The sequence below is a fragment of the Rhinopithecus roxellana genome, chromosome 1, assembly GCF_007565055.1.
Source record: "Rhinopithecus roxellana isolate Shanxi Qingling chromosome 1, ASM756505v1, whole genome shotgun sequence".
In the NCBI taxonomy this organism is placed as follows: Eukaryota; Metazoa; Chordata; class Mammalia; order Primates; family Cercopithecidae; genus Rhinopithecus; species Rhinopithecus roxellana.
Window position 1 is genome coordinate 192,009,286 of NC_044549.1, and position 27,422 is coordinate 192,036,707.

The 27,422-nt window shown below is 47.2% G+C and overlaps 1 protein-coding gene across 3 annotated transcripts in view; it reads right to left on the reverse strand.

Moving 5' to 3' along the window:
- The window catches only part of SCN5A (sodium voltage-gated channel alpha subunit 5), a 109,510-nt gene that overhangs the window by 17,219 nt on the left and 64,869 nt on the right, over window positions 1–27,422 (reverse strand). For 2 of the 3 annotated variants that reach the window (XM_010371496.2, XM_030934947.1), the window contains 5 exons: window positions 22,897–23,337; window positions 21,360–21,521; window positions 17,739–17,859; window positions 16,383–16,537; window positions 739–912 (listed from right to left, as the gene is read on the reverse strand). In XM_010371496.2, coding sequence (XP_010369798.1) covers window positions 739–912; window positions 16,383–16,537; window positions 17,739–17,859; window positions 21,360–21,521; window positions 22,897–23,337 — 1,053 coding nt within the window. The remainder of the gene's footprint in view (window positions 1–738; window positions 913–16,382; window positions 16,538–17,738; window positions 17,860–21,359; window positions 21,522–22,896; window positions 23,338–27,422) is intronic. The other variant, XM_030934945.1, reaches the window with a different exon arrangement.

The window sequence follows — 27,422 nt, forward strand, 5'->3', positions numbered from 1 at the left end:
GGGTGTTCAGAAGCCATGCTGACCTCCTGCCCCAGGCCCTCCTTGGACACAGCCTGAGCAGGCAGCCCTCACAGCTACCTGATCGTCTAGGGCAGCAACCCAGAGCCCCTGAGCCAGTGTTCACGGCTTCCTCCTCCTCTGGGGTGACTCCACCCCTCTCGCATCCTCCCCAGCCAGTACCTTCTCCCTGAGCTGGAGGCTCTCCCCTACCTGCCCAGCATCCGTTCAGCAGCCTTCTCCCCCTGGTATGTGTGCATGGAGGCTCCAAGCTGTCCCCCTCATGTGTGCATGGAGGCTCTGAACTGGCCATCTGTCTAATGGGCCCGATGGACACTTACAGTCTGCTGTGGTGTGTGCTAGAGCACAAGCTTGTCTGCTCACTTCCCTTTCTGGACTCTGAGCCCCCAGCCCCTGCCCTGGCTCACACCCGTACCTTGACTACTCTCGAACGATCTCCCCTAGAAGCAGGGGCCTAGGTCTCTGCCTGCTGTGGCTCCAAATTGGGGGCTCTAGAGGCAGGACCCCGTCTCCTATTTCTTGTCTTCCTCTGAGCCTGGAAACCTGAGGACAAGACCTGAGTCTCAGACTCACGTCCTCCTTCCTCTCTGTCTGCCCTGCAACACTGCCGCGTGCCTCCCCTTCAGCCTGCTGGCTCCCACTGGGCCCTCTACCTCACCTCCTTCTCCCGTACCAGCAATGGGGTTCCCCTTCCTGTTCCCTTCGGGTGCCCACACTCACATCCACGATTAGAAAGTCGAGCCAGCACCAGGCATTGGTGAAGTACTTCTTGAAGCCATAGGCCACCCACTTAAGCAGCATCTCCAGCACGAAGACATAGGTGAACATCTTGTCGGCATACTCAAGCAGAACCTTGATGGTCTTCCGCTCCTCCAGGTAGATGTCCTCGAAGGCCTGCAGACAAGGCCAGACAAGGCGGACATGAAGTCTGGACCACTGCTGATTCCACCTTGCACCAGACACCGTTTCGTTTCTTTTCTTTTCTTTTTTTTTTTTTTTTTGAGACGGAGTCTTGCTCTGTTGCCCAGGCTGGAGTGCAGCGGTGCAATCTTGCCTTACTGCAACCTCTGCCTCCCAGGTTCAAGCAATTCTCCTGCTTCAGTCTCCTGAGTAGCTGGGATTACAGATGCCCGCCACCACACCCAGCTAATTTTTTGTATTTCTAGTAGGGAAGGGGTTTCACCATGTTGGTCAGGCTGGTCTTGAGCTCCTGACCTTGTGATCGACCCACCTTGGCCTCCCAAAGTGTTGGGTTTACAGGCGTGAGCCACTGCACCTGGCCTAGGCACCATTTCTGACAACACCTCCTGCTGCCCAGGATAGCGGGGAAGGGGTGAGGAATGCTGTGGACAGGGTTCCTCCTGGGCAGTGTTGGACTAGATGAGAATGCCCTCCAAGCGGGGCCTGTGCCACTGGCAGGCCATGAGATGGCCTTACATGGTAGATGGATAGTAAGGCAAATGAATGGTGTGATCCCCTCTCCCTGCGCAATAAAGATCAAGTCTGAGTTTTGGGCTAGGCCTTTCTAAAACTTGCCATTTTAACAAGGAGAGAGGGTATGCAGGCTCAGCTCACAGCTTTCTGTTGCAAAAAACATAAAGTATTTTTTGTTTTCACTCCATTTTGCTTTAGCTTTGTTTTTTGTTTTTTTTTTTTTTTTTTTTTTTGAGACGGAGTCTCGCTCTGCCGCCCAGGCTGGAGTGCAGTGGCCAGATCTCAGCTCGCTGCAAGCTCCGCCTCCCGGGTTCACGCCATTCTCCTGCCTCAGCCTCCGGAGTAGCTGGGACTACAGGCGCCCACCACCTCGCCCAGCTAGTTTTTTTTTTTGTATTTTTTTAGTAGAGACGGGGTTTCACCGTATTAGCCAGGATGGTCTCGATCTCCTGACCTCGTGATCCGCCTGTCTCGGCCTCCCAAAGTGCTGGGATTATAGGCTTGAGCCACCGCGCCCGGCCTAGCTTTGTTTATACGGTTACTTTTTGTATACGGAAAAATATTGGTTTCCAATTAATAATAATGATTAAGTTTCACTTTACAAAACATTTATTTAAATAAGCAAAAACCAATGAGAGTTGATGTAAAGCTGAATTTTAAAGAAATTAGAGTAAAAGTCATTTGTAGATATGATGTTTAGGAACCACAGGTGTAGATAAAGTCAAATCTGCAATTCTCAGGCTCTAGGAGTCAGTTTCCAAAATCCTAGGAGTGTAAGTCTTTCTCCACTTCCTAATTTCTGCCTCAACTCAAATTCCTGAGCTAACAGAGAAAGTCCAGTGGCTCCCACATGGCTTCTACCTCCAGCCTACTGATTTGTTCCTGTTTCTGTCTCTGTCCAGAGTATGCTCTGAGGTTCCTGTCTAGGCAACTGAACTAGGGCTCTGGGGCAGCTGCCTCCACCTCCCACTCCTGGGCCTCCCTATCCGACTTCAGGGCCTCTGTGAGTGACAGTGACCCAAGAGACCAGTGCTGTTGGCACTGCCGAGGCATACATATGGCTCACTGGGTCACTGTAGACGGCACAACAGGATAATTCAGCTCCCAAAATGGATTTTGGGAGTTGTTCAAGATAAAAAATAAAAAAAGTAGGGGTATTGTATTTTTTTTTCTGAGTATAAAAATGGGTGCATCTTATAAAAATTAAATAATATGGAAACGATAAAAAAGAAAGTAAAAGGCATCTATAATTTCATGACACCAAAGTAACCACTGCTAACATTTAGGTGAGTATTATTTTTGACAGTGTGTACGTGTGTGCACACACAATCACAATTTTATGAGACACACTAAATACTTGCCTTGAAATTACTTTCTCCATCAAACAATATGTTGTGAACATTTATGCACTCAATAATATGAATACATACAATAATATCTATCACTATTTTAAAGGGCTGCATATTTCATTATTTGCATACACTGCTATTTATTTAGCCAATAACCTTGTTAATAATGCATATTTCAGTTATTTACAGTTTATCTCTAGTAGAAATAAAGTTGCAGTGGACAGGGGATTGTTGAGGACAAATTGGGTTGCCAGGCGAAAGGTGTGCTTTTGGTACAGAATGGGAATGGACCTCTCTGAAGGCAACACCAGTTGACACTCCATCTCTGGGCCGGGAAGGGGGCTCTTCTCCACCACCCCACCGACATTGCTGTCACTTCTCCTTTTTCACTTTTCCCAGCCTAATGAAGGAAACTTGCATTTTGTTACATTTTCATTTATTTTATTAGGAGTGATGCTGACATCTTTTCTTTGGATATTTGCTGTGTTTTGGGGGGGAATTACCTCTTCATATCCTTTGCCTATTTTTGTACTTGGGTGTCCGGTTTATTTGGGAACATTAACTCTTTGTTTGGTAACACAAGCCTGGGTTGTGGCACCAACCTGCCTTTAAATCTCACTTGCTAAGAGTGCCCTGGGCGGAGCAAGATGGCCGAATAGGAACAGCTCCAGTCTCTAACTCCCAGTGCGAGTGACGCAGAAGACCAGTGATTTCTGCATTTTCAACTGAGGTACTGGGGTCATCTCACTAGGGAGTGCCGGACAATCGGTGCTGGTCAGCTGCTGCAGCCCGACCAGCGAGAGCTGAAGCAGGGCGAGGCATCGCCTCACCTGGGAAGCGCAAGGGGGAAGGGAATCCCTTTTCCTAGCCAGGGGAACTGAGACACACAATACCTGGAAAATCGGATAACTCCCACCCCAATACTGTGCTTTAAGCAAACGGGCACACCAGGAGATTATATCCCACACCTGGCTGGGAAGGTCCCACAGCCATGGAGCCTCCCTCATTGCTAACACAGCAGTCTGCGATCTAACCCGCAGGGCAGCAGCGGGGCTGGGGGAGGGGCGCCCGCCATTGCTGAGGCTTAAGTAGGTAAACAAAGCTGCTGGGAAGCTCGAACTGGGTGGAGCTCACAGCAGCTCAAGGAAACCTGCCTGTCTCTGTAGACTCCACCTCTGGGGACAGGGCACAGCTAAACAACAACAACAAAAAAAGCAGCAGAAACCTCTGCAGACGCAAACGACTCTGTCTGACAGCTTTGAAGAGAGCAGTGGATCTCCCCACATGGAGGTTGAGATCTGAGAAGCGACAGACTGCCTGCTCAAGTGGGTCCCTGACCCCTGAGTAGCCTAACTGGGAGATATCCCCCACTAGGGGCAGTCTGACACCCCACACCTCACACGGTGGAGTACACCCCTGAGAGGAAGCTTCCAAAATAAGAATCAGACAGGTATACTCGCTGTTCAGCAATATTCTATCTTCTGCAACCTCTGCTGCTGATACCCAGGCAAACAGGGTCTGGAGTGGACCTCAAGCAATCTCCAACAGACCTGCAGCTGAGGGTCCTGACTGTTAGAAGGAAAACTATCAAACAGGAAGGACACCTATACCAAAACCCCATCAGTACGTCACCATCATCAAAGACCAGAGGCAGATAAAACCACAAAGATGGGGAAAAAGCAGGGCAGAAAAGCTGGAAATTCAAAAAATAAGAGCGCATCTCCCCCTGCAAAGGAGCGCAGCTCATAAACAGCAACGGATCAAAGCAGGTCAGAGAATGACTTTGACGAGATGAGAGAAGAAGGCTTCAGTCCATCAAACTTCTCAGAGCTAAAGGAGGAATTATGTACCCAGCGCAAAGAAACTAAAAATCTTGAAAAAAGAGTGGAAGAATTGACAGCTAGACTAATTAATGCAGAGAAGGTCATAAACGAAATGACAGAGATGAAAACCATGACACGAGAAATACGTGACAGATGCACAAGCTTCAGTAACTGACTTGATGAACTGGAAGAAAGAGTATCAGTGATTGAGGATCAAATGAATGAGATGAAGGGAGAAGAGAAACCAAAAGAAAAAAGAAGAAAAAGAAATGAACAAAGCCTGCAAGAAGTATGGGATTATGTAAAAAGACCAAATCTACGTCTGATTGGGGTGCCTGAAAGTGAGGGGGAAAATGGAACCAAGTTGGAAAACACGCTTCAGGATGTCATCCAGGAGAACTTCCCCAACCTAGTAGGGCAGGCCAACATTTAAATTCAGGAAATACAGAGATCGCCACAAAGATACTCCTCGAGAAGAGCAACTCCAAGACACATAATTGCCAGATTCACCAAAGTTGAAATGAAGGAAAAAATCTTGAGGGCAGCCAGAGAGAAAGGTCGGGTTACCCACAAAGGGAAGCCCATCAGACCAACAGCAGATCTCTCGGCAGAAACTCTACAAGCCAGAAGAGAGTGGGGGCCAATATTCAACGTTCTTAAAGAAAAGAATTTTCAACCCAGAATTTCATATCCAGCCAAACTAAGTTTCATAAGTGAAGGATAAATAAAATCCTTTACAGAAAAGCAAATGCTTAGAGATTTTGTCACCACCAGGCCTGCCTTACAAGTGACCCTGAAGGAAGCCCTAAACATGGAAAGGAACAACTGGTACCAGCCATTGCAAAAACACGCCAAAATGTAAAGACCATTGAGGCTAGGAAGAAACTGCATCAACTAACGAGCAAAATAACCAGTTAATATCATAATGGCAGGATCAAGTTCACACATAACAATATTAACCTTAAATGTAAATGGACTAAATGTTCCAATTAAAAGACACAGACTGGCAAACTGGATCAAGAGTCAAGACCCATCAGTCTGCTGTATTCAGGAGACCCATCTCACGTGCAGAGACATACATAGGCTCAAAATAAAGGGATGGAGGAAGATCTACCAAGCAAATGGAGAACAATAAAAAAGCAGGGGTTGCAATCCTAGTCTCTGATAAAACAGACTTTAAACCATCAAAGATCAAAAGAGACAAAGAAGGCCATTACATAATGGTAAAGGGATCAATTCAACAGGAAGAGCTAACTATCCTAAATATATATGCACCCAATACAGGAGCACCCAGATTCATAAAGCAAGTCCTTAGAGACTTACAAAGGGACTTAGACTCCCATACAATAATAATGGGAGACTTCAACACTCCACTGTCAACATTAGACAGATCAACGAGACAGAAAGTTAACAAGGATATCCAGGAATTGAACTCATCTCTGCACCAAGCGGACCTAATAGACATCTATAGAACTCTCCACCCCAAATCAACAGAATATACATTCTTCTCAGCACCACATCGCACTTATTCCAAAATTGACCACATAATTGGAGGTAAAGCACTCCTTAGCAAATGTACAAGAACAGAAATTATAACAAACTGTCTCCCAGACCATAGTGCAATCAAACTAGAACTCAGGACTAAGAAACTCAATCAAAACCGCTCAACTACATGGAAACTGAACAACCTGCTCCTGAATGACTACTGGGTACATAACGAAATGAAGGCAGAAATAAAGATGTTCTTTGAAACCAATGAGAACAAAGATACAACATACCAGAATCTCTGGGACACATTCAAAGCAGTGTGTAGAGGGAAATTTATAGCACTAAATGCCCACAAGAGAAAGCTGGAAAGATCTAAAATGGACACTCTAACATCACAATTAAAAGAACTAGAGAGGCAAGAGCAAACACATTCAAAAGCTAGCAGAAGGCAAGAAATAACTAAGATCAGAGCAGAACTGAAGGAGATAGAGACACAAAAAAACCCTCAAAAAAATCAATGAATCCAGGAGTTGGTTTTTTGAAAAGATCAACAAAATTGACAGACTGCTAGCAAGACTAATAAAGAAGAAAAGAGAGAAGAATCAAATAGACGCAATAAAAAATGATAAAGGGGATATCACCACTGACCCACAGAAATACAAACTACCATCAGAGAATACTATAAACGCCTCTATGCAAATCAACCAGAAAATCTAGAAGAAATGGATAATTTCCTGGACACTTACACTCTTCCAAGACTAAACCAGGAAGAGGTTGAATCCCTAAATAGACCAATAGCAGGCTCTGAAATTGAGGCAACAATTAATAGCCTACCCACCAAAAAAAGTCCAGGACCAGATGGATTCACAGCTGAATTCTACCATAGGTACAAGGAGGAGCTAGTACCATTCCTTCTGAAACTATTCCAATCAATAGAAAAAGAGGGAATCCTCCCTAACTCATTTTATGAGGCCAACATCATCCTGATACCAAAGCCTGGCAGAGACACAACAAAAAAAGAGAATTTTAGACCAATATCCCTGATGAACATCGATGCAAAAATCCTCAATAAAATACTGGCAAACCGGATTCAGCAGCACATCAAAAAGCTTATCCACCATGATCAAGTGGGCTTCATCCCTGGGATGCAAGGCTTGTTCAACATTCGCAAATCAATAAACGTAATCCAGCATATAAACAGAACCAAAGACAAGAACCACATGATTATCTCAATAGATGCAGAAAAGGCTTTTAACAAAATTCAACAGCCCTTCATGCTAAAAACGCTCAATAAATTTGGTATTGATGGAACGTACCTCAAAATAATAAGAGCTATTTACGACAAACCCACAGCCAATATCATACTGAATGGGCAAAAACTGGAAAAATTCCCTTTGAAAACTGGCACAAGACAGGGATGCCCTCTCTCACCGCTCCTTTTCAACATAGTGTTGGAAGTTCTGGCTAGGGCAATCAGGCAAGAGAAAGAAATCAAGGGTATTCAGTTAGGAAAAGAAGAAGTCAAATTGTCCCTGTTTGCAGATGACATGATTGTATATTTAGAAAACCCCATTGTCTCAGCCCAAAATCTCCTTAAGCTGATAAGCAACTTCAGCAAATTCTCAGGATACAAAATTAATGTGCAAAAATCACAAGCATTCTTATACACCAGTAACAGACAAACAGAGAGCCAAATCAGGAATGAACTTCCATTCACAATTGCTTCAAAGAGAATAAAATACCTAGGAATCCAACTTACAAGGGATGTAAAGGACCTCTTCAAGGAGAACTACAAACCACTGCTCAGTGAAATCAAAGAGGACACAAACAAATGGAAGAACATACCATGCTCATGGATAGGAAAAATCAATATTGTGAAAATGGCCATACTGCCCAAGGTTATTTATAGATTCAATGCCATCCCCATCAAGCTACCAATGAGTTTCTTCACAGAATTGGAAAAAACTGCTTTAAAGTTCATATGGAACCAAGAAAGAGCCCGCATTGCCAAGACAATCCTAAGTCAAAAGAACAAAGCTGGAGGCATCACACTACCTGACTTCAAACTATACTACAAGGCTACAGTAACCAAAACAGCATGGTCTGGTACCAAAACAGAGATATAGACCAATGGAACAGAACAGAGTCCTCAGAAATAATACCACACATCTACAGCCATCTGATCTTTGACAAACCTGAGAGAAACAAGAAATGGGGAAAGGATTCCCTATTTAATAAATGGTGCTGGGAAAATTGGCTAGCCATAAGTAGAAAGCTGAAACTGGATCCTTTCCTTACTCTTTATACGAAGATTAATTCAAGATGGATTAGAGACTTAAATGTTAGACCTAATACCATAAAACCCTAGAAGAAAACCTAGGTAGTACCATTCAGGACATAGGCATGGGCAAGGACTTCATGTCTACAACACCAAAAGCAAAGGCAGCAAAAGCCAAAATTGACAAATGGGATCTAATTAAACTAAAGAGCTTCTGCACAGCAAAAGAAACTACCATCAGAGTGAACAGGCAACCTACAGAATGGGAGAAAATTTTTGCAATCTACTCATCTGACAAAGGGCTGCTATCCAGAACCTACAAAGAACTCAAACAAATTTACAAGAAAAAAACTAACAACCCCATCAAAAAGTGGGCAAAGGATATGAACAGACATTTCTCAAAAGAAGACATTCATACAGCCAACAGACACATGAAAAAACGCTCATCATCACTCACCATCAGAGAAATGCAAATCAAAAGCACAATGAGGTATCATCTCACACCAGTTAGAATGGCAATCATTAAGAAGTCAGGAAACAACAGGTGCTGGAGAGGATGTGGAGAAATAGGAACACTTTTACACTGTTGGTGGGATTGTAAACTAGTTCAACCATTATGGAAAACAGTATGGCAATTCCTCAAGGATCTAGAACTAGATGTACCATATGACCCAGCCATCCCACTACTGGGTATATACCCAAAGGATTATAAATCATGCTGCTATAAAGACACATGCACACGTATGTTTATTGCGGCACTATTCACAGTAGCAAAGACTTGGAATCAACCCAAATGTCCATCTGTGACAGACTGGATTAAGAAAATGTGGCACATATACACCATGGAATACTATGCAGCCATAAAAAAGGATGAGTTTGCATTCTTTGTAGGGACATGGATGCAGCTGGAAACCATCATTCTTAGCAAAGTATCACAAGAACAGAAAACCAAACACCGCATGTTCTCACTCATAGGTGGGAACTGAACAATGAGATCACTTGGACTCGGGAAGGGGAACATCACACACCGGGGCCTATCATGGGGAAGGGGGAGTGGGGAGGGATTGCATTGGGAGTTATACCTGATATAAATGATGAATTGATGGGTGCAGCACACCAACATGGCACAAGTATACATATGTAACAAACCTGCACCATATGCACATGTACCCTAGAACTTAAAGTATAATAATAAAAAAAAAAAATCTCACTTGCTTTTGTTTACCATGCTGAAGTTCTATGTACTTCATTTTCAATTATTATATCATTTAATATTATCATATCATTTACTATAATTTTCATTTAGTAAAATTTTTGGTGTTGCATTTAGAAAGCCCTTATCTATTCCGAGGCTAGGAAAAAATGAGCTTCTGAAAACAATTTTTGTGGTTTCATTGTTTTACATTACAATTTTAAAAATTAAATATAGTTTGCTAGGGAGTAAATATCTATTTTAATACTTTTTTTTCAGAATGTGGCTCATCAAATGCCCCAACACTTTATTAAATAATCCACTTATAATCCACTGATTAAAAGTCAACTTTATCATATAGTACATTTCTTTATTTACTTAAATCTACTTCAGATCTCTTTATGTGGTTCTACTGTTCTCTGTCTATTCCTGAATTAGTATCACATGAATTTCCCTGGACATTTAAATGATTTTCAGGATAAACTTTACCAATGTTTTGTCATATTTCCTCAGAAATGTTGCAAACTTGTTATTGCATTGAATCTACTAATTACTTTAGGAACTAATATGAAGTCTTCCTACCCAAGATGAAGGTGTGTTTATCTATTTGTTCTGTTTTACACTGCTTGGCAAAGTTTTAGAGTTTTCTTCATGCATCTCTTATACATTTATTATTATATTTATTCCCAGTTATTTTATGCTTGCAGTGCTTGGCATGTAAGAAATATTTGAGAGATGTTACTTGTGACTAAATGGTTTCTCTTACGATAAAACAACAATAGCAATAATTCTTTGCATATTTATTTCATAACCGGCTATATAATGTTTTTAAAATAGGTTTAAATTCTTTTCTAGGCAATCATATTATCTATAAATAATGATATATTTCTATCATTTTTAACTCTTGCTTTTATACTTGACTGGATTAACTTCAATTATTTTATTAACCAACTTTTATATCATGTGTTCAATTTTCTTAATTAATTACACTGGCTATAATTCAAGGCTATTATTAAATAATGAGCAATAGCTAAAAAGGTAGTTAAATCATCCTTTTCTTATTCTTCACTTTAATGAAAACGTGTCAAGTGGTTTTACTACTAATGATATAAGTTAATTTGAGAGTCAGTTTTTTACTAAATTGAGAAAACACATTTTATTTCTGTTTTTTGTTCTTTGGATTCGGTAGAATAAAATATATTTCATTTCTATTCTTACCAGAGTTTTGAAAATCAGGCATTCATTGAAATAATTATATGGTTTTTCATCTTTGTCCTATTAATATAGTTTTCCTAATATGGTACTATTTTCACATTTTAGGATATGACACATTTGTCATATGATGTACTCAATCTTTTAAATATATTTCTAGATCCTACCTGCAGTATTTTGTTTAAGATTTTTGCATCACTATTCAGAAGTATGGAGTATGAAGCATGAAAACTAGCCTAGGTTTTTCTTTTGGTATACGTGAGGTTTTAAAAATCAGCATTATTTAGCTTTTAAAAAAACAATTTCTAGGCCAAGCGCGGTGGCTCACGTCTGTAATCCCAGCACTTTGGGAGGCCGAGGTGGGCGGATCACCTGAGGTCGGGAGTTCGAAAACAGCCTGACAAACATGGAGAAACCGCATCTCTACTAAAAATGCAAAATTAGCCAGGCGTGGTGGCGCCTGTCTGTAATCCCAGCTACTCAGGAGGCTGAGGCAGGCGAATGGCTTGAACCCGCGAGGCAGAGGTTGCGGTGAGCTGAGATCACGCCACTGTACTCCAGCCTGGGCGACACCAAGAGCAAAACTCCATCTCAAAAACAAACACACAAACACACACAAAAAAACAATTTCTAGTTTCTATCTTTTTTCATGCACTAGAGTACTTTAAATAGCATTGGAATTATTTTCTTCCTTGAGAATGTGAAAGAATCTGTTTTTGGAGATGTGAGAAATTCGATGAGCTAGTGGTTATCAATTTGGTTGCTTTACATTTTCAAGGAATCAGCTTTGGAATTTTATATCAATTTTACTATTTATTTTCTAATTCATTAATATATGTTTTTATTACTGCAGATCATATGGGGCAAAGTAAAAATGTTTTTATTTTATTAATTACTTGCCTAGGTTTCTTTAAGATTATTTTATTATATTTTTAATTTCTTGAGTTAAATAATTTATGTTCTTTCTATTTAATAATAAAAATATTTAAGTAATGAATTTTCCTTTTATTACAACTTTGGCTGTATTCCACATGCAGTATTCTCAATACTGTTATTTTCTAGTGTTTTTTCTACCAGTCACAGATTTTTCTCTACCTCTACACTTTTCTTATTTTTCCAGATCTCACCTGGACAGAATTAATGGAATCTCAATCTTTGATTCACAGCACACTATCACCTTTGGTGCATGAATGGCCTTCTTTTGTTAGTTAATCAATCAATTGAACCCCCTTAAACTACCACCAAACTATTTTCTGTTTGATCCAAGATTTACTTAAGAATGACTTTTGGCCAGGCGCGGTGGCTCAAGCCTGTAATCCCAGCACTTTGGGAGGCCGAGACGGGCGGATCACAAGGTCAGGAGATCGAGACCATCCTGGCTAACCCGGTGAAACCCCGTCTCTACTAAAAAATATAAAAAACTAGCCGGGCGAGGTGGCGGGCGCTTGTAGTCCCAGCTACTCGGGAGGCTGAGGCAGGAGAATGGCGTAAACCCGGGAGGCGGAGCTTGCAGTGAGCTGAGATCCGGCCACTGCACTCCAGCCTGGGCGACAGAGCGAGACTCCGTCTCAAAAAAAAAAAAAAAAAAAAAAAAAAGAATGACTTTTACATTTTAGCTGTTTTTTTTTTTTTAGAGCGAGACTCCGTCCCCCAAGCTGGAGTGCAGTGGTGGAGCACAGTAGTGCGATCTCGGCTCCCTGCAAGCTCCGCCTCCTGGGTTCACGCCATTCTCCTGCCTCAGCCTCCGCCTCCCGGGTTCACGCCATTCTCCTGCCTCAGCCTCCCGAGCAGCTGGGGCTACAGGCGCCCGCCACCGCGCCCGGCTAATTTTTTGTATTTTTAGTAGGGACGGGGTTTCACCGTGTTAGCCAGGACGGTCTAGATCTCCTGACCTCGTGATGGGATTACAGGCATGAGCCACCACGCCTGGCCAGGTGTTTGTTTTTATCCTCCTATTTTTTCCATTTCTAGTACTTTCCATATCTGTAAAATAGGATTAATAATAGTACCTATCTCATAGGGTTATTGTGAGAATTAAATGAATTAATGCTTATAAAATGCTTAAAACAGTATCTGGAATATAGTGAGTGCTATTTAAGAGTTAACTATTGTCTTTATTATTATGATGTTAGGTCAAATTTATTATATATAAATATATATGTATTTAGATCTCTGATTGTCTTGTTCTTTCCACTGGAATGTCGAGAAGTAATAGAAATATGGCAGTGTTTCCCAGTACTAGTGCACTGTTGTCACTTTTTCCTGTTTTTTTCTCCAGTGGTTTTGGTTTTGTATATTGAAGTGCTATGCAATCCCAAGCAAATGTATACATAATAGCTATACATATAATATATATGAACTTATATAGGTATATGTAATTATGTATTATAATATATACTTATATTTATATAGGTTTATATAATTGTATATCATTATATAAATATATATTTTTATAAAGATATATTCATATATTATATGAACATATTTATATAGATTATAGTTACATATTTAATACACAAATATATTTTATATATTTATATATTTCTACATATATTTATATATTTTGTATAATCTATATTTATATATTTTGTATAAATCTATATTCTTTTATAGATATTTATATATTTATATGTGTAAATATATATGTATTTTATACATACACACATACACACACATTTTTTTTTCTTTTTTTGAGACAGGGTTTTGCTCTGTCACCCAGGCTGGAATGCAGTGGCATGTTCATGGCTCACTACAGCTTTCACCTCCTGGGCTCCATCAATCCTCCCACCTCAGTCTCCTGAGAAACTGGGACTATAGACATGTGCCATCATGCCTGGCTAATTTTTCTTTTTTGTAGAGATGGGGGTCTCACTATGTTGCCTAGGCTGGTCTTGAATTCCTGGCCTCAAGCGGTCCTCCTGTCTCAGCCTCCCAAAGTGTTAGGATTACAGGCATGAGCCACTGCACCCAGCCAATAGTTATATCTTCATTATAGTGTGGACCCTCTGTGTCTCATCTCAAGCTTTTAACCTTGAATTCAATAAACAAAAAGCACCCTGAATTTGTTGTCATTATTTGCATTTGCCTTATCTACTTTATTAGTTCACTATATGTATAACATATACACACATATATTTTATATATATATATTTGTGTGTGTATGTGTGTGTATATATATATATATATTTTAGACAAGGTCTTGCTCAGTCACCCAGGCTGGAAGGCATTGGTGTGAACAGGGCTCACTGCAGCCTTGACCTCTCAGGCTCAAGCGATCCTCTCCCCTCAGCCTCCTGAGTAGCTGGAACCACAGGCATATGCCACCATGCCCGGCTAATTTTTAAAAATCTTTTTGTAGAGGTGGGGTCTTACTATGTTGCTCAGGCTGATCTTGAACTCCTGGGCTCAAGTCACCCTCCTGCCTTAGCCTCCCAAAGTGCTGAAATTACAGGCGTGAGCCACCTTGCCTGGTGACTTTTAATATTTCTGAGTCACATTGGTTTAGGTTTATCATTTGAGAGCACATGGCTGAAGATTTTTTTTGATCCATTCTGAGTCCTTTCCTTTTAAAAGACGAATTTTATCCAGTTACATTTATTATTAAAACACGTTTGATCTTGCCTCTATTATACTATTTTGTTTTCTGATTTTATGTTTTCTTGTTGCTTCTTTTTTCCTCTATCTTTTGCTGTGAGATCTCTGTTTTTCCTTAAAAAAAAAATCCCTCAGCAATTTGGAAAGGATATAGTTTGCTTTCTGTTAAACAAGTTTACAACTTTAAATAACACACTCAAATTTCTCTTTTTCTCAATATATCATTTACGTGGTTTTTTAACAACAGAGCTTGGCTGTCTACCCTGATTAGATTCACCAGATGCTTGCCAAAACTCCTCCTCACTTATGCCAAGCTGAGCTTTCCCTCCACAGCCCAGACGAAATGGCTCTGGCTGCCCTTGTTTGTGGCTGTTTAAAAACAAAACTCGTTAACATATTGTCAAACCATCTTTCTCTGAAGCCTACAGAGATTTGGCTCTAGCTGTCAATGGTAAAACAGCAGGCAGGCTGCAAGTCATGGCTCCAGGCCCATTCTGGAACAGGGGCGGGGCAGCCCGGGGTCGGGTGGGAGGCCCAGAGGCTTCCAAGTGACAGCCACAGTGCCTCCCCATGGCCTAACCCCACAGGAGGAGGCAGCATGGAATGGAGGCACATAGCTTTGGATCAAAGTGCCCTTTCTCTCACTCTGTGGTCTAAAGCATTGTTAGTTGCTCATCTATGGGGTTCTCACCTCCCCAGCAATACAGGCTTTCCCTGGTCCAGCAAAGTTTCCACAGGCTCTTACTTTCCCTGGTCCAGCAAAGTTTCCATGTCTCTCTTTTTTTTTTTAGACTGAGCCTCGCTGTGTCCCCCAGGCTGGAGTACAGTGGCATGACCTTGGCTCACTGCAACCTCTGCCTCCTGAGTTCAAGTGATTCTCATGCCTCAGTCTCCCAGGTAGCTGGGATTACAGGCACCCACCACCACACTTGGCTAATTGTTGTATTTTTAGTAGAGATGGGGTTTTGCCATGTTGGCCAGGCTGGTCTCAAACTCCTGACCTCAGGTGATCCCTCGGCCTCCCAAAGTGCTGGAATTACAGGTGTGAGCTACCGTGCCTGGCCATCTTCTGCTTTCTTAATCACCCTTCTCCCTGCTTCACCAGCATCTTCCAGAACCCCCTTCAGGGCTGTTCCATCTCTTCCTGGAAATGCTCTGAGAGATTAGAGAGGCCTGCCTGGGAGCCAAATGGGGCAACCCTGGAGGGCCTCACTGCTCCTCCTGGCTTCAACACCTCCCTGCTCTCCACGGTCCAGCTCTATCTGCTTCCTCCAGGGAGACTACCCTGATTGCTCCACCTTCTCTGACGTCCCATCACCCTGATTGGGTGTTCCTGAGGCCAGGGCTGAGGCCTCCTGTGGCTCCCACATGGCTGAATACACAGAGCTAGATACAAGGAGAGCTTAGAAGACTGACCGAACAAATGAGAGGTCAAGACAAAGGACTCTGGAATCTGACTGCTTGGGTTCAAATACCAGATCTGTGGTTCCTGAGTGGTGGGACCTTGAGCAAGTTACTTAATGTTTCTACAAAGAGTTGTCATGAGGATTAAACGTCACCATGTGTGAACTATAGGGTACAGCCTCCAGCCTGAATACATGGACTCAGTGGAGCCAGCACTGTACTATGAGCCAGCATGGTTAACTGCACTGTGACAGCTTGACCGAACACTGATGCTGTGTGCAGGTGGGTGTGTCACCAGACCTCTGGTGCAGGAGGCTGGTGATCTGGGGCAAATCATTTCCCTTTTGTGAAACAAGGACGAAGGCCTGGACACATGCCCTCTGCGAGCCCTTCCTGCTCTGGCCTCCCTATGTGCCGTGGGTGTTGAGAGTTTGTGAGCTGTTCCCTGCTCTGGGGGGCTGGGGAGCACATTTTCAGCAGAGGCTCTGCCCCAGTTTCTGATCTGACTTCCCAGCTGGAGACCTTCTTTCCCTTGCCTCCCCTCCTCCTCCAGCCGTCCCTGCCCCAACCCTGCATCCCCAGGAGGGTACCAGCGCTCCACTGCTGAGCAGGATCATGAAGATGATGAATGTCTCGAACCAGCTGTGCTCCACGATGTGGTAGCAGGTTTTGCGCAACCGCCACCAGACCTTCCCTGGGGCCTGTGTGGTGTCCACCGCACAGCAGGGACAGCGCCGGACACAGCCTATGAGAGAGGGTGAGGGTCAGGCCCAGCTCAGGGCCTGTGAATGCCCACGTCTAATGGCAGAAGGTTGAAGGGTTGAAGAGATGACTGACAGAAAGAGCTACAATGGTGGGGGTGGTGAACAGGGCAATATGGTGAGCAGGGCCGTGTGAGCGAGGGCCGTGGGCACCACCCATGGGGGCTGCACACACTGCAGGCACCCTGTGAGGAGGATGGATGGACTGAGCACCCAGTGAGTGGGTGAACAGCCTGGCAGGCCTGGGCAGGGACAAGGCTGGGCTGGGACAGGTTCCAGCTTGTCTGCTGCTCATCTGGGAAACTGTCCCCCTGGGGAAATGGTAGGAACTCCTGGGCATTCCCTGGGCCTTCTCCATGTTTGTAGTTTCTGAGCCTTGGGAAGGGCAGACCCCTCAATGAGAGCCCCCATGGATGTGTCACATGAAGGGCAAGCTCTCTTTTTTTTTTTCTCTCTCTCTTTTCTTGAGATGTTTCACTCTTGTTGCCCAGGCTGGAGTGCAATGGTACAATTTTGGCTCACTGCAACCTCCGCCTCCTGGGTTCAAGCGATTCTCCTGCCTCAGCCTCCCAAGTAGCTGGAATTGCAGGTGCCCGCCACCATGCCCAACTAATTTTTTGTTTTTTTAGTAGAGACAGGGTTTCACCACGTTGGCCAGGCTGGTTTTGAACTCCTGACCTCTGGTCATCCATCCGCCTTGGCCTCCCATAGTGGGGATTACAAGTGTGAGCCACCGTGCCCGGCCAGGCTCTCATTTTATCCCCAGTTACCCTCCAAATATACCACCAATCCATAAAAACTATAGATGCCAGTCAGCACGGCCACATGTCATACCTGCCTCAAGGATTTACAGAGGGCCTACTATGTGTCAGGCACCGTGCTAGGGCCTGGTGGTACAGGAGCGAATTAGACCTAGACCCTACTGCTGTTGGGCACACAGTGATGCTAACACACCACAAACACAATGTCTCCAGTCCTTGGTGCAGCTGTCCAGCCCAGCACTCTGTAGGCAGACACGTCAGGCAGATGGAGGAACCCCCAGGATAGCAGAGGAATGGAGGATGTGGGCAGATATCTAAGGCAGGGTGTTGGTGCCACGTGGCCCTGGGTTCCAAAGAGCTGCTGGTACTCCTGTCCCCTCTGGGTGGAACTGACACTGGGGCAGAGGGTTGCCCGGGCCATTACCTTCAGTGAAGCAGTCCTCTGGATCCTTGACATCCTGGCCCAGGTCAGGGATCTGCTCCAGGAGCTCAGCGGTGTTGGTCATGTCTGCTGTGCTGCCCTCGGAGCAACTGTCCTCTTGGGTCTGTGGACAGGGGTGTGGGGCAGGGTGGGAAAGGATGTGAGTGTGGACTGAGTAGCAGCCTTTGGCCTCGAGCCCAGAATCTGAAGGAGCTTGGGGCTCCCTGAAGGGAGGCAGCATCTTCATGACACACCCTGGGACCTGCCACAGAGCCACCTTTGGCCAGTCAGGGCTGGGCCAAGGCTGGACCTGGGAGCTCCCGGGTCTGTGATTCTGGTCTGCTGGAGTCTGGGGCTAGGGTGTGGGGGCTGTGAAAGGGGTCTGGGAAGCCACTGGGGATGGGGACTGCATCTAGCTGGGAGCAAAACGGACATGGGGTAGCAATATGGACACACGGTGGGACATGGACACATCGTGGTGGCATGGCACACAGTGGAAACAGGCATGTCACATCCAGAACAAGTCAGAACCCGGATCCCGGGCAACACACAGGCAGCAAGGTCAGACCGCAGAGAACAGGCCAACAACCCCACCCACATGTTTTGCCCAATTCCCGTGGGTTCTGGTGTGCTGGGCAGAGCCTGGAGGCTGGGAAGGTGATGGAGCCCTCCACTTCCTGTCCTTGCAAGTCTGCTGCCTTGACCTCAATAACTTGATTATAGGGAGGCTACAGAGAGGCATGTGCATGCAGGTGTGCCCTCGTGAGTGTCCGTGTGTGTCACTTGTGGGTGTGGGTGTGGAGGGGTGTTACAGGGGCCACTGTGGGTACCCTGCCCAATTCCATTGCATGAGACTAATGCACCCATTCCCAGCCACTGTGAACACTAGCTGCTCAGCTGGCCCTCCTCCAGAAAATCATCTTCAGCTGGGGGCTGCCATCCCGAGGGGCGGCCAGTGCCCAGCAGCCACTGATACAGGAATACAGAAGGCCAGCCCCTAGCCTTGAGTTGGGACAATGTTGTGGTGCAGTTCATGCCCCAGAGCTCTACTTGGGACAGGATGAGGCTGACTCCAGCTGGAAAGCCCTTCCGTGGCTTCCTCCTTTGCCTCATCCTGTTCTCTTACTTTCTCACGGGTTTCTCCTGAGAACACCCTCAACAAGTCATTTGCACAGGAATCCCTCTGCTTCTAGGGAATGGGACGTAAAGATGGGTATGTTGGGGGAAAATCCATCATTCCCTTCAGGTCAGGTCCAAAGCCCCCATCTTGGCTGCCCCCATCTCACATCAGCTCAGGCCCAGGCTCCATTTAGAGAGGGGCTTGTCTGAATTCTTGGGCATGGCTATGCTCCTACAGCTGCCTTCTTTCTTTTCTTTTCCTTTGATGAATCAATCTGCTGATGCCTCAGGGGCTTCTTTTCCTTTTTTGAGATCTGTGATGGGAAAGGGATGGATTCTGGAGGGAAAACAGAGCCTACTGCTCAGTGCAGGTGGATCTTTGGCCAGAGAGATGGGGCTCAGCCTTTCGTGGTCCCCCGTGGCTTTGAGGGTTCCTTCCCCTCTCCTCCCAGCTCAGTTAGGGGATGAAAGGAGTTGGGTGATGAAAGAGGCAGGCCAGAGGAGAGCAGCATGCTTATTTTTTCTTTCCAAACACTGGAGCTGTCTGAAGTCCATGGGGCTGCCATGTGAGAGGACGTGTTCTCAGGTCCTACTGCAGGTGAGACGAGGGAGTCCCTTTCCCAGGAAAACCCCAGCCTATCTCTCCCTTATATAGGCTCCCCCATGAACTGATTTGAAGAAAGGAAGACTTGTAAAATTCATTCAAAGGTTAGCATCTGTGTGAGAGCCTCTTCTCTCCCATGACATTCTGCCTCTCTCCTGTGTCTTCCTGTCCCCACGTGCCTTCACGGCTCAGACCATCAAGTGGAGAACCGTGATCTGCACAGTCAGGAAGATGACTCTAGTAGGTCCTTGTGCTCCAAAAACTGACCATGCTTGCAAAACTCACGTGGGCCCATCTCACAAAAGAGGAAAAGGCACAAGTGCTGCACTGAGTGAGGTCAGGCTGCAGGACAGTGGCCACCAAGCATTCTGAACATGTGCCCTCCACCTTCTGTGGGCTAGATGTGAGACTGGGCGGCTTAGTCAGCAATGCCACCAGCCTCTTGCTCAGGGGTTGCAAACTCCAATGCTTACAGAATCAGGCAGGTAACAAAATGCAGTCAGGCAGGTGGCTCTGTGGCAAACTAGAGAACTCCAGCCAGCATCCAGGAGGTGGCTCTCACTTGCCTCTGGCAGGGTGGCACGTCTTCTGATTTTTCAAGAGAAGCCGGAAATGCAGATTTTTACATAAAAGCTCCCAGTTTTTAAATAGTGGCAGCTAATTTAAAGTAAAACCTTTCTGTGGCCAGATCAAAATGCAGTGGTAGGCTGGGTGGGCTTCCCACTTGTGGCCTCTGCTTTGGTGCAGATAAGAAGCTGCTGGTGGGCAATGTGCTTATTCTCAGAGCTCCCTGAAGTCTTCTTTGTTTTTTGTTTTTTTTTTTTTGTTTGTTTTTTGTTTTTTGAGACAAGAGTCTCGCTCTGCCGCCCAGGCTGGAGTGCAGTGGCCGGATCTCAGCTCACTGCAAGCTCTGCCTCCCGGGTTCACACCATTCTCCTGCCTCAGCCTCCCGAGTAGCTGGGACTACAGGCACCCGCCACCTCGCCCGGCTAATTTTTTTTTGTATTTTGTAGTAGAGACGGGGCTTCACCGTGTTAGCCAGGATGGTCTCGATCTCCTGACCTCATGATCCGCCCGTCTCGGCCTCCCAAAGTGCTGGGATTACAGGCTTGAGCCACCGCGCCCGGCTTTTTTTTGTATTTTTTAGTAGAGATGGGGTTTCACCGTGTTAGCCAGGATGGTCTCGATCTCCTGACCTCGTGATCCGCCCGTCTCGGCCTCCCAAAGTGCTGGGATTACAGGCTTGAGCCACCGCGCCCGGCCTGTTTTTGTTTTTGAGACAGGATCTCCTTCTGTCACCCAGGCTGGAGTGCAGAGGTCAATCTTGGCTCGCTGCGATCTCTACCTCCAGGATTCAAGTGATTCTCAGGCCTCAGCTTCCTGAGTAGCTGGGATTACCAGGCGTGCACCACCATGCCCAGCTAATTTTGGTATTTTTAGCAGAGATGGGGTTTCACCATGTTGGCCAGGCTGATCTTGAACTCCTGACCTCAAGTGATCCACCTGCCTTGGCCTCCCAAAGTATTAAAATTACAGCGAGCCACCGTGCCCAGCCTCCTGAAGTCTTTGGATGAGGAGATTCACAGGACAAATATTTGCCAAACGGACCAAAACACAGGGATGGAGTGTGTGGAGAAGGTGAACACATGGAGGTAGTGGGTTAGTACTGCATCAGAGTTTGGGACTAGAATTTCCAGAATTTCCCCTTGGCCTTGGGCCCTGCACCATCTCTCCCTGTCAGGACAGGGATGCCCACTCTCCCCTCTGCAGACTGGTCTTCCACGCTGCCTGTGACAGTGGCTGTGGCTCCCAACAGCAAATGCAGGCGTGCACCTCTCACAGCCTGGCTCTGACCCAAGCAGCAGTGGCCTGCCGGCTTCATGGACAAAGGCATGCATTACCTCACCACACCCTGGGGCCTGGGGTTCCGCTTTCCGCTGCTGCTGCCAGTCAGCCTGAGATACACTGGCCTCGGCCTCAGAGGAGCCAGTCGCTGACACCTGGCTCCAGGTCCTGGAATCCGGAGGGGCCTCTGGGCCAGCGGACACAGGCTGGGATTCCTGCTGAAAAGACCCCAGCCTATGAGCTGAGTCCACACACCCAGCTAGAAGGTCTCCAGGGCCCTGACCCTGGGGGTTTCAGACCCTGCCTGTGCATCTCGGTCACTGCCTCCAGCTCTCTTCATGGGGCCTCCATCTCACTGAAGACCCCTCCCTCAGGGGGCCTGAGCAGGCAGGTGGGAGGTTCCTGGTAGGTTCAGGCAAAGGGCCTAGAGCCAGACGAAGCCCCTGGCCAGCCTGGCATAACTCCCCCTCCCCAGACTCCCTGGAAGGGTGCAGCTGGGCCGTGATGGCCAGCTCACAAATGCTGGCCACTGTAGGAAGGGCACATTGACTTCCCTCATGAGTCCCCGTGGCACTCTCAGATGAGAACACACACATCCCCCAGAGAGCCAGAGTCGACGGGCTCAAGAGAAGGAACGGAGAAGGGAAAGCAGAGGCAGCTGGAATTCCCCTCCTGTGCTGGAGATCATTGGAAACTGTGGTCCTGGCAACACCAACACTGCCCCTCCCTGAGCAGACATTGCCACTGCCCCACAACCTGACTGAAAGGGTGGCCTCTGGGACCACAGGGAGGCAGGAGGACGTGAAACCAAGCCCAGAGCCTTAGATCAAGTTCCACACATGGGGTGCCGCTGCTCTCCACAGCCAGGCCCACCCAGTGCAGGCCCAGAGGAAGCAGCCAAGATGGGCCCGACTCAACAGGGAGAACACTCCTGGGGGCTTGACCTAAAGCCCTAAGGAGAAGCCATCTGAGCCTGGCTCAGGCCAAGGGAAAATGGAGGGGAGGGGAGGGGTGGGCCCTGCCTGCTTTGTGCAGACTCTGGTCCCCAGTGTTAAAAATAACAGGTTGGGAGATAAGATAGCGCTGTCCCTGACACCTCAGTCTTAGGGATGCTTATTTTTAAATCTCAGAATGAGCCCTGGGTGTGGGAGGAGGGGAAGGGGCAGTCTGGAGGTCAGAAAACTATACTTCTCCTTCACCAAGACACTACCTTGCCAGTCCTGGAGGGGGACAATGGTCAGTGTGGGGACTGGGGGCTACAAGCTCTGTTCTAAACTCATGAGGAACACCTAACAAGTCTCTCTTGCCATGCCTCAGTCTCCCTGTCATACAATGAGCTCCCCATGCCTAGCCAGGGCATGAATGGTGGACAGCAGCGCCTCCCCAGGTCAGCTTCTGGACTGAGTTAGGAAGAGAGGGTTGAGGGCTGGTCTCAGCACCTCTCTGAGAGGCTGGCTGTTGTGCAGAGGGCCTGCCTTCTACTCCTACCCACTGCCAAGGCAGTCTGGCAGAGGCGGCTGCTTTGAGCAAGGCTGGGTGGCCCGGACAGCAGAGCTCTGGGCCTTGTATATACATGCAGGGGTGAGGGCCCACCTGCTTGCTGGACTCCTCCTCCATGTCCAGGCTGTTCTCCTCATCCTCTTCCTGGTCATCTGTGTCTGACTCGGCCACAGCGATGGGCACACACACAGGCTCTGGATCCCTGGGGGTGCCCTGACCCGGCTGCTCGCCTTCCTCAAACCGTGTTTCCTTGCGGGTGGGAGGCACCTTCTCTGTCTCTGGGGGTGGTGGGGAGTAGGGGGTGGCAATGCAGCTGGGCAGCTGGCCCTGAGCGGCAAGGGCTGCGGGCTTTTGAGGCCGCTGCCTCAGGAGCCCACAGCAGAAGTCCCAGGTGGTCCGCTTGACAAAGCGCAGGCCCCGCTGGATGCGGGCCAGGGCCAGCTGGAGGTTGTTCATCTCTCTGTCCTCATCAGGGGCTGTGAGGTTGTCTGCACTGAAGGAGCTGAGCAGCAAGGCCAGGAAGAGATTCAGGACCTGTCAAGATAATGGGTCAGGCTCACCAAGGCACTGCGTCATGCCAAGCCATCCAGTCCCAGTTCTATGATGGGGAAACTGAGGCCTAGAGACCTTTAAGACTGCCTGTGACAAACAGCTCCGAGGCTCGAATCCAGGGCCCTGAGCCCTCATCCTAACCCCTGATTTTCTTGAATATGGAAGGTCTGGCTATAAAAGAAAATACAAATTCGAATTCCTCTTTCCAAGGGCTCAGACACAGTCTGAATTGAGGATGTTGTGTCCTGGCTCAGGTTCATGGAAGAACTATGCATGCATTCAGTGTCAAAGTGAGGGGCTAGCCCAGTCACACACACTGAGCCCTGTCTTGGCACCAGTGGCTTCTACACACAAGCCTTCTCCCTTTTCCTCTTCCTGCTGCCTTAGGAGTAGTGAGGGGCAGTGGGGTTAGGATGGGCACAGGTCTCCTTTCTGGGAAGTGTGAGTCCAGGGACAAGACAGAATCCCACCAAGAAACACCCAGAGCTTTTGGGACTTTGTTGGAAAGAGGAGGAGCAGTGACCTGCCTCTGAGTTCCCCACTGAAGCCAGCTTGGTGCTCAGAGGCCTGGGGCTGCTGCTGTAGGGCACATGCCACCTGAGGCCCAGGTCTGCCATGCTTTCCAGGTGAGGGATGCTGGGACTGGGCAGAGAAAGGTACAATAGCTGGAAAAGAGGTCAGGAAGACACAGGCAGCCCTCAGGTACTTGGACTAACCATGGGGTCAGGCCACTGAGAGCTGACCGTGTCTAGGCTGTGAGGGGTGCTAGGAAGGGTACTGTGTGAAGGTCAAGGCCTGCTATGCTGCAGGGAGCCAGGGGAGGGTGCAGTGTCGGAGGTTCCACAGGGTGCAGTATTTTATTGAGGTCTATCATCAGGGCTTAGGGACTTGAGAGTTCTTAAGAGGAGTTGCATAACCCTCTGCCTTTGGATGGTTCTGGAGAATTGCTTGTCGTTAAGCCCTCCTACAAGAGTGAAGCTTTAGCTTTTGTTTAAAAAGAAGGCCTTTGCTGTGTGACAAGGGGCTGGGCTTGTGTCCATTTCCCAGTCTCATGGAGGGTCAGTTAAGATGGCGGTGGGCTGATTCCCACATGCATGGGTCAGACTGGCCCATGGCTCACCAGGCCGCCAGGCCACCATGGGCTTGGTGTCTCCTCCCTCCCAGCGCCTTTATGGCAGGGTGGTGTGTGAGGATGGGTGCACAGTTCTATTTGGAAATCCACTCTGAGACTCTGTTCTGGTTTCTCAAGAGCCTCTAAAACATGCCACTACCAGGGACCCCATCCCTATCAGCAAGCTGGGAATGAGAATTCTGACAAAAGCACCCTCAGAAACATGCCTTTGGCTTAAAAGCAAAACATATTCATGCGGACAGTACGGAAGGTGAAGAGATAGGCTCTCCCATACTATCTCTATGGAGAGATGATCACTTTTGACACCTGGCAGCCTTCTTTATCATTACTACGGGGTAGAGCATGTGATGCAATTCTGAGCTGCTCTCTACACCGACCTCCGGCCTGGCCCCTGGCCTTTGTCCACAAGGACCCAGGCATGGCCGCCTCTATTCCCAGGAAGAATGCCCACTGGATCCTTCCCCCACAGCCCTCACTCACACCAGGCCCTGCATCCTCCAACCTCCAGGAGTCCTGAGCCTAGGCTGGGAGTAGGGTGGGGGGGCGGAGGGTGGGTACTTAGGCAGTCATGCCCACCCACACAGGAGTCTAGGGCCCTCCTTGTTGCTGGCTGCAGAAGTTCAGCTTCTTCCAGTGCTTTCCCCATCAATCGTGCCGCTGCTGCTCCCAGCCCTGCCTGATCATCACTTCCCATTTCAATGGCAATCTTGCTTCCTCCCACGCCCAGCAGAGGCCCAATTCCTCAGGCGGCCGGGGAGGGGGCTGCGTGGGCTGGCATTAGCTCCCTCCTCCAGCAGCCTCTAATTTTCTCATCCTCAGGCAGATCTGCTGGGAAATCGCAGGGCTCCGTGTGTGAGGGGTGGCGCAGCGTGGCCCTGGGCTGAGTGCTTGGCAACTCTCATTCTCCCTAGAATAGACAGCCTGGCAGGCCCTGGGGTTGGGATGGGCTGAGCAACCCTCCACCCCAAGGGATAGCTAGTTTGAGGGGACATAAGGGGGGGCTGGGGGCCAGCCAAAGAGCAGGGTTCCAGTGGCATTGTGCACTGAGCCCTGGCTCTGCTCTCTCTGGGCTCTACATTCCTTTGGCCTCTGGGCTCATGGGCCGGCGGGGGAATGATCCCAAACTGGCTGGCCCTGTCCTGGCCTGGATAAGGCACGTGGGAGAAGAAGTCAGACAGGTTTGGGGAAAGACTCTGGAATCTATAGCCGATAGTACTTGCCCCACAGCAGGCTGAAAAAGTGAATGTAAAATCTTTCTATGAGCTGATGTGACCGCACTGCCCACAACAGAGACATACAGCTATGGGTGGGAGCCAGACAATGCAGGTATGCTGCTTGAGCATGTGTGGGCCACCTGTGTTCCCAGGAAGGTAGCTTCACATCCACAGTGGACACTGATTGCTGCCTGAACCACTGACTGACCCCAACCTTGCCTCTTCCTAAGGCACCTTCTCTGGTATTTAAATTTTGACCTTTCTCAGTTCCAGAATTCCCCACATTGTAAAGACACAAGACAAGATGCACCTGCCGAAGGACAGACAGGTACCCACAGGAGCAACGGTGTGGGCCCCTCATGATGGGACAGCAGAGACTCCTACCACAGTACTCAGGATGACATATAAAGAAAGCTCCTACGGGCTCCACCTTACCTGGACCACCACCTGTCTGCACCTGTGCTTTGCTCATCCTGCTCCTTCCCTCTTCAGCATTGCCTGTTTATTAGATCAGCTCCAAAATCCCTTCCAGGAAGCTTTCCTTGATTTTCCTAGCTGAGTGGGAACAGTACTCACGGTCTCCTCCTTAATGGCTCTGATCACTCTGACCAGTCTGAGAGTTATTTCAGGCCTGTTTGAACTCTCCACCTCCCCAGTCATCTCTCAAGCTGGTGAGTGATGTCAGGGCTGGCGCTAGACCTCATTTGCCTCTGTATGCCCAACAGCATGTGGCACAATGTTTTCCATGCAACAATGGCTTAGCAAATGTTTAAGATAAATTGAAAAACCATGTGATAATTCATTGATAGTGTATGACAGTAAAACAATGGGTAGATGAACAGATAAGTAAATGAATGAAAACAAAATGAGTAAATAATGAATAAATAGGTAAGTAAGTGAGTAAATGCATAAATGAGGAAAATGCAGTGAAGAGGCCAGGCACAGTGGCTCACATGTGTAATCCCAGCACTTTGGGAGGCCGAGGTAGGTGGATCACCTGAAGTCAGGAGTTTGAGACCAGCCTGGCCAACATAGTGAAACCCTGTCTCTACTAAAAATACAAAAAGTTAGTCAGGTATGGTGGTGCATGTCTGTAATCCCAGCTACTTGGGAGGCTGAGGCAGGAGAATCACTTGAACCTGGGAGACAGAGGTTGTAGTGAGCCAAGATGATGCCATTGCACTCCAGCCTGGGCAACAAGAGTGAAACTCAGTCTCAAAAAAAAAATGTGGTGAAGAGTGAGTGAATAGATGGATGGGTCAATGAGTGAGTAAGTAGACAACTGGATAGACAGATGAGTAGATAGATGGAATTGGTGAATGAGTGAATGGTGAGTTGATAGATGGGGGGTGGATGAATGAGTAGAGGAGTGAATTGTTGGGTGAGTGGACAGATGGGTGATGGATGAAGGGAGGGATGGATGGTTATGTAAGTGAATGGATGGGTGGATAGATGAATGGGCATATGGATGCGTAAGTGTGTGAATGGGGGTTGATGAATGGGTGACTGATAAGCAGATTAGTGAATGGATGAGTGAATGAGCAAAAGGGGGTTGATGGATGAATGACAAGGTGAATGAGTGGATAAATGGATGGGTGGCTTGGTAACTAGGGAAGGATCTACTGATCCTTCTGATTGCTGGAGTGGTGAACAGATGGATGGGTGGGTTTGTTGGTGGGTGGGTGATTGATAAGTGGATGATCAATAGGTAGACAGCTGTA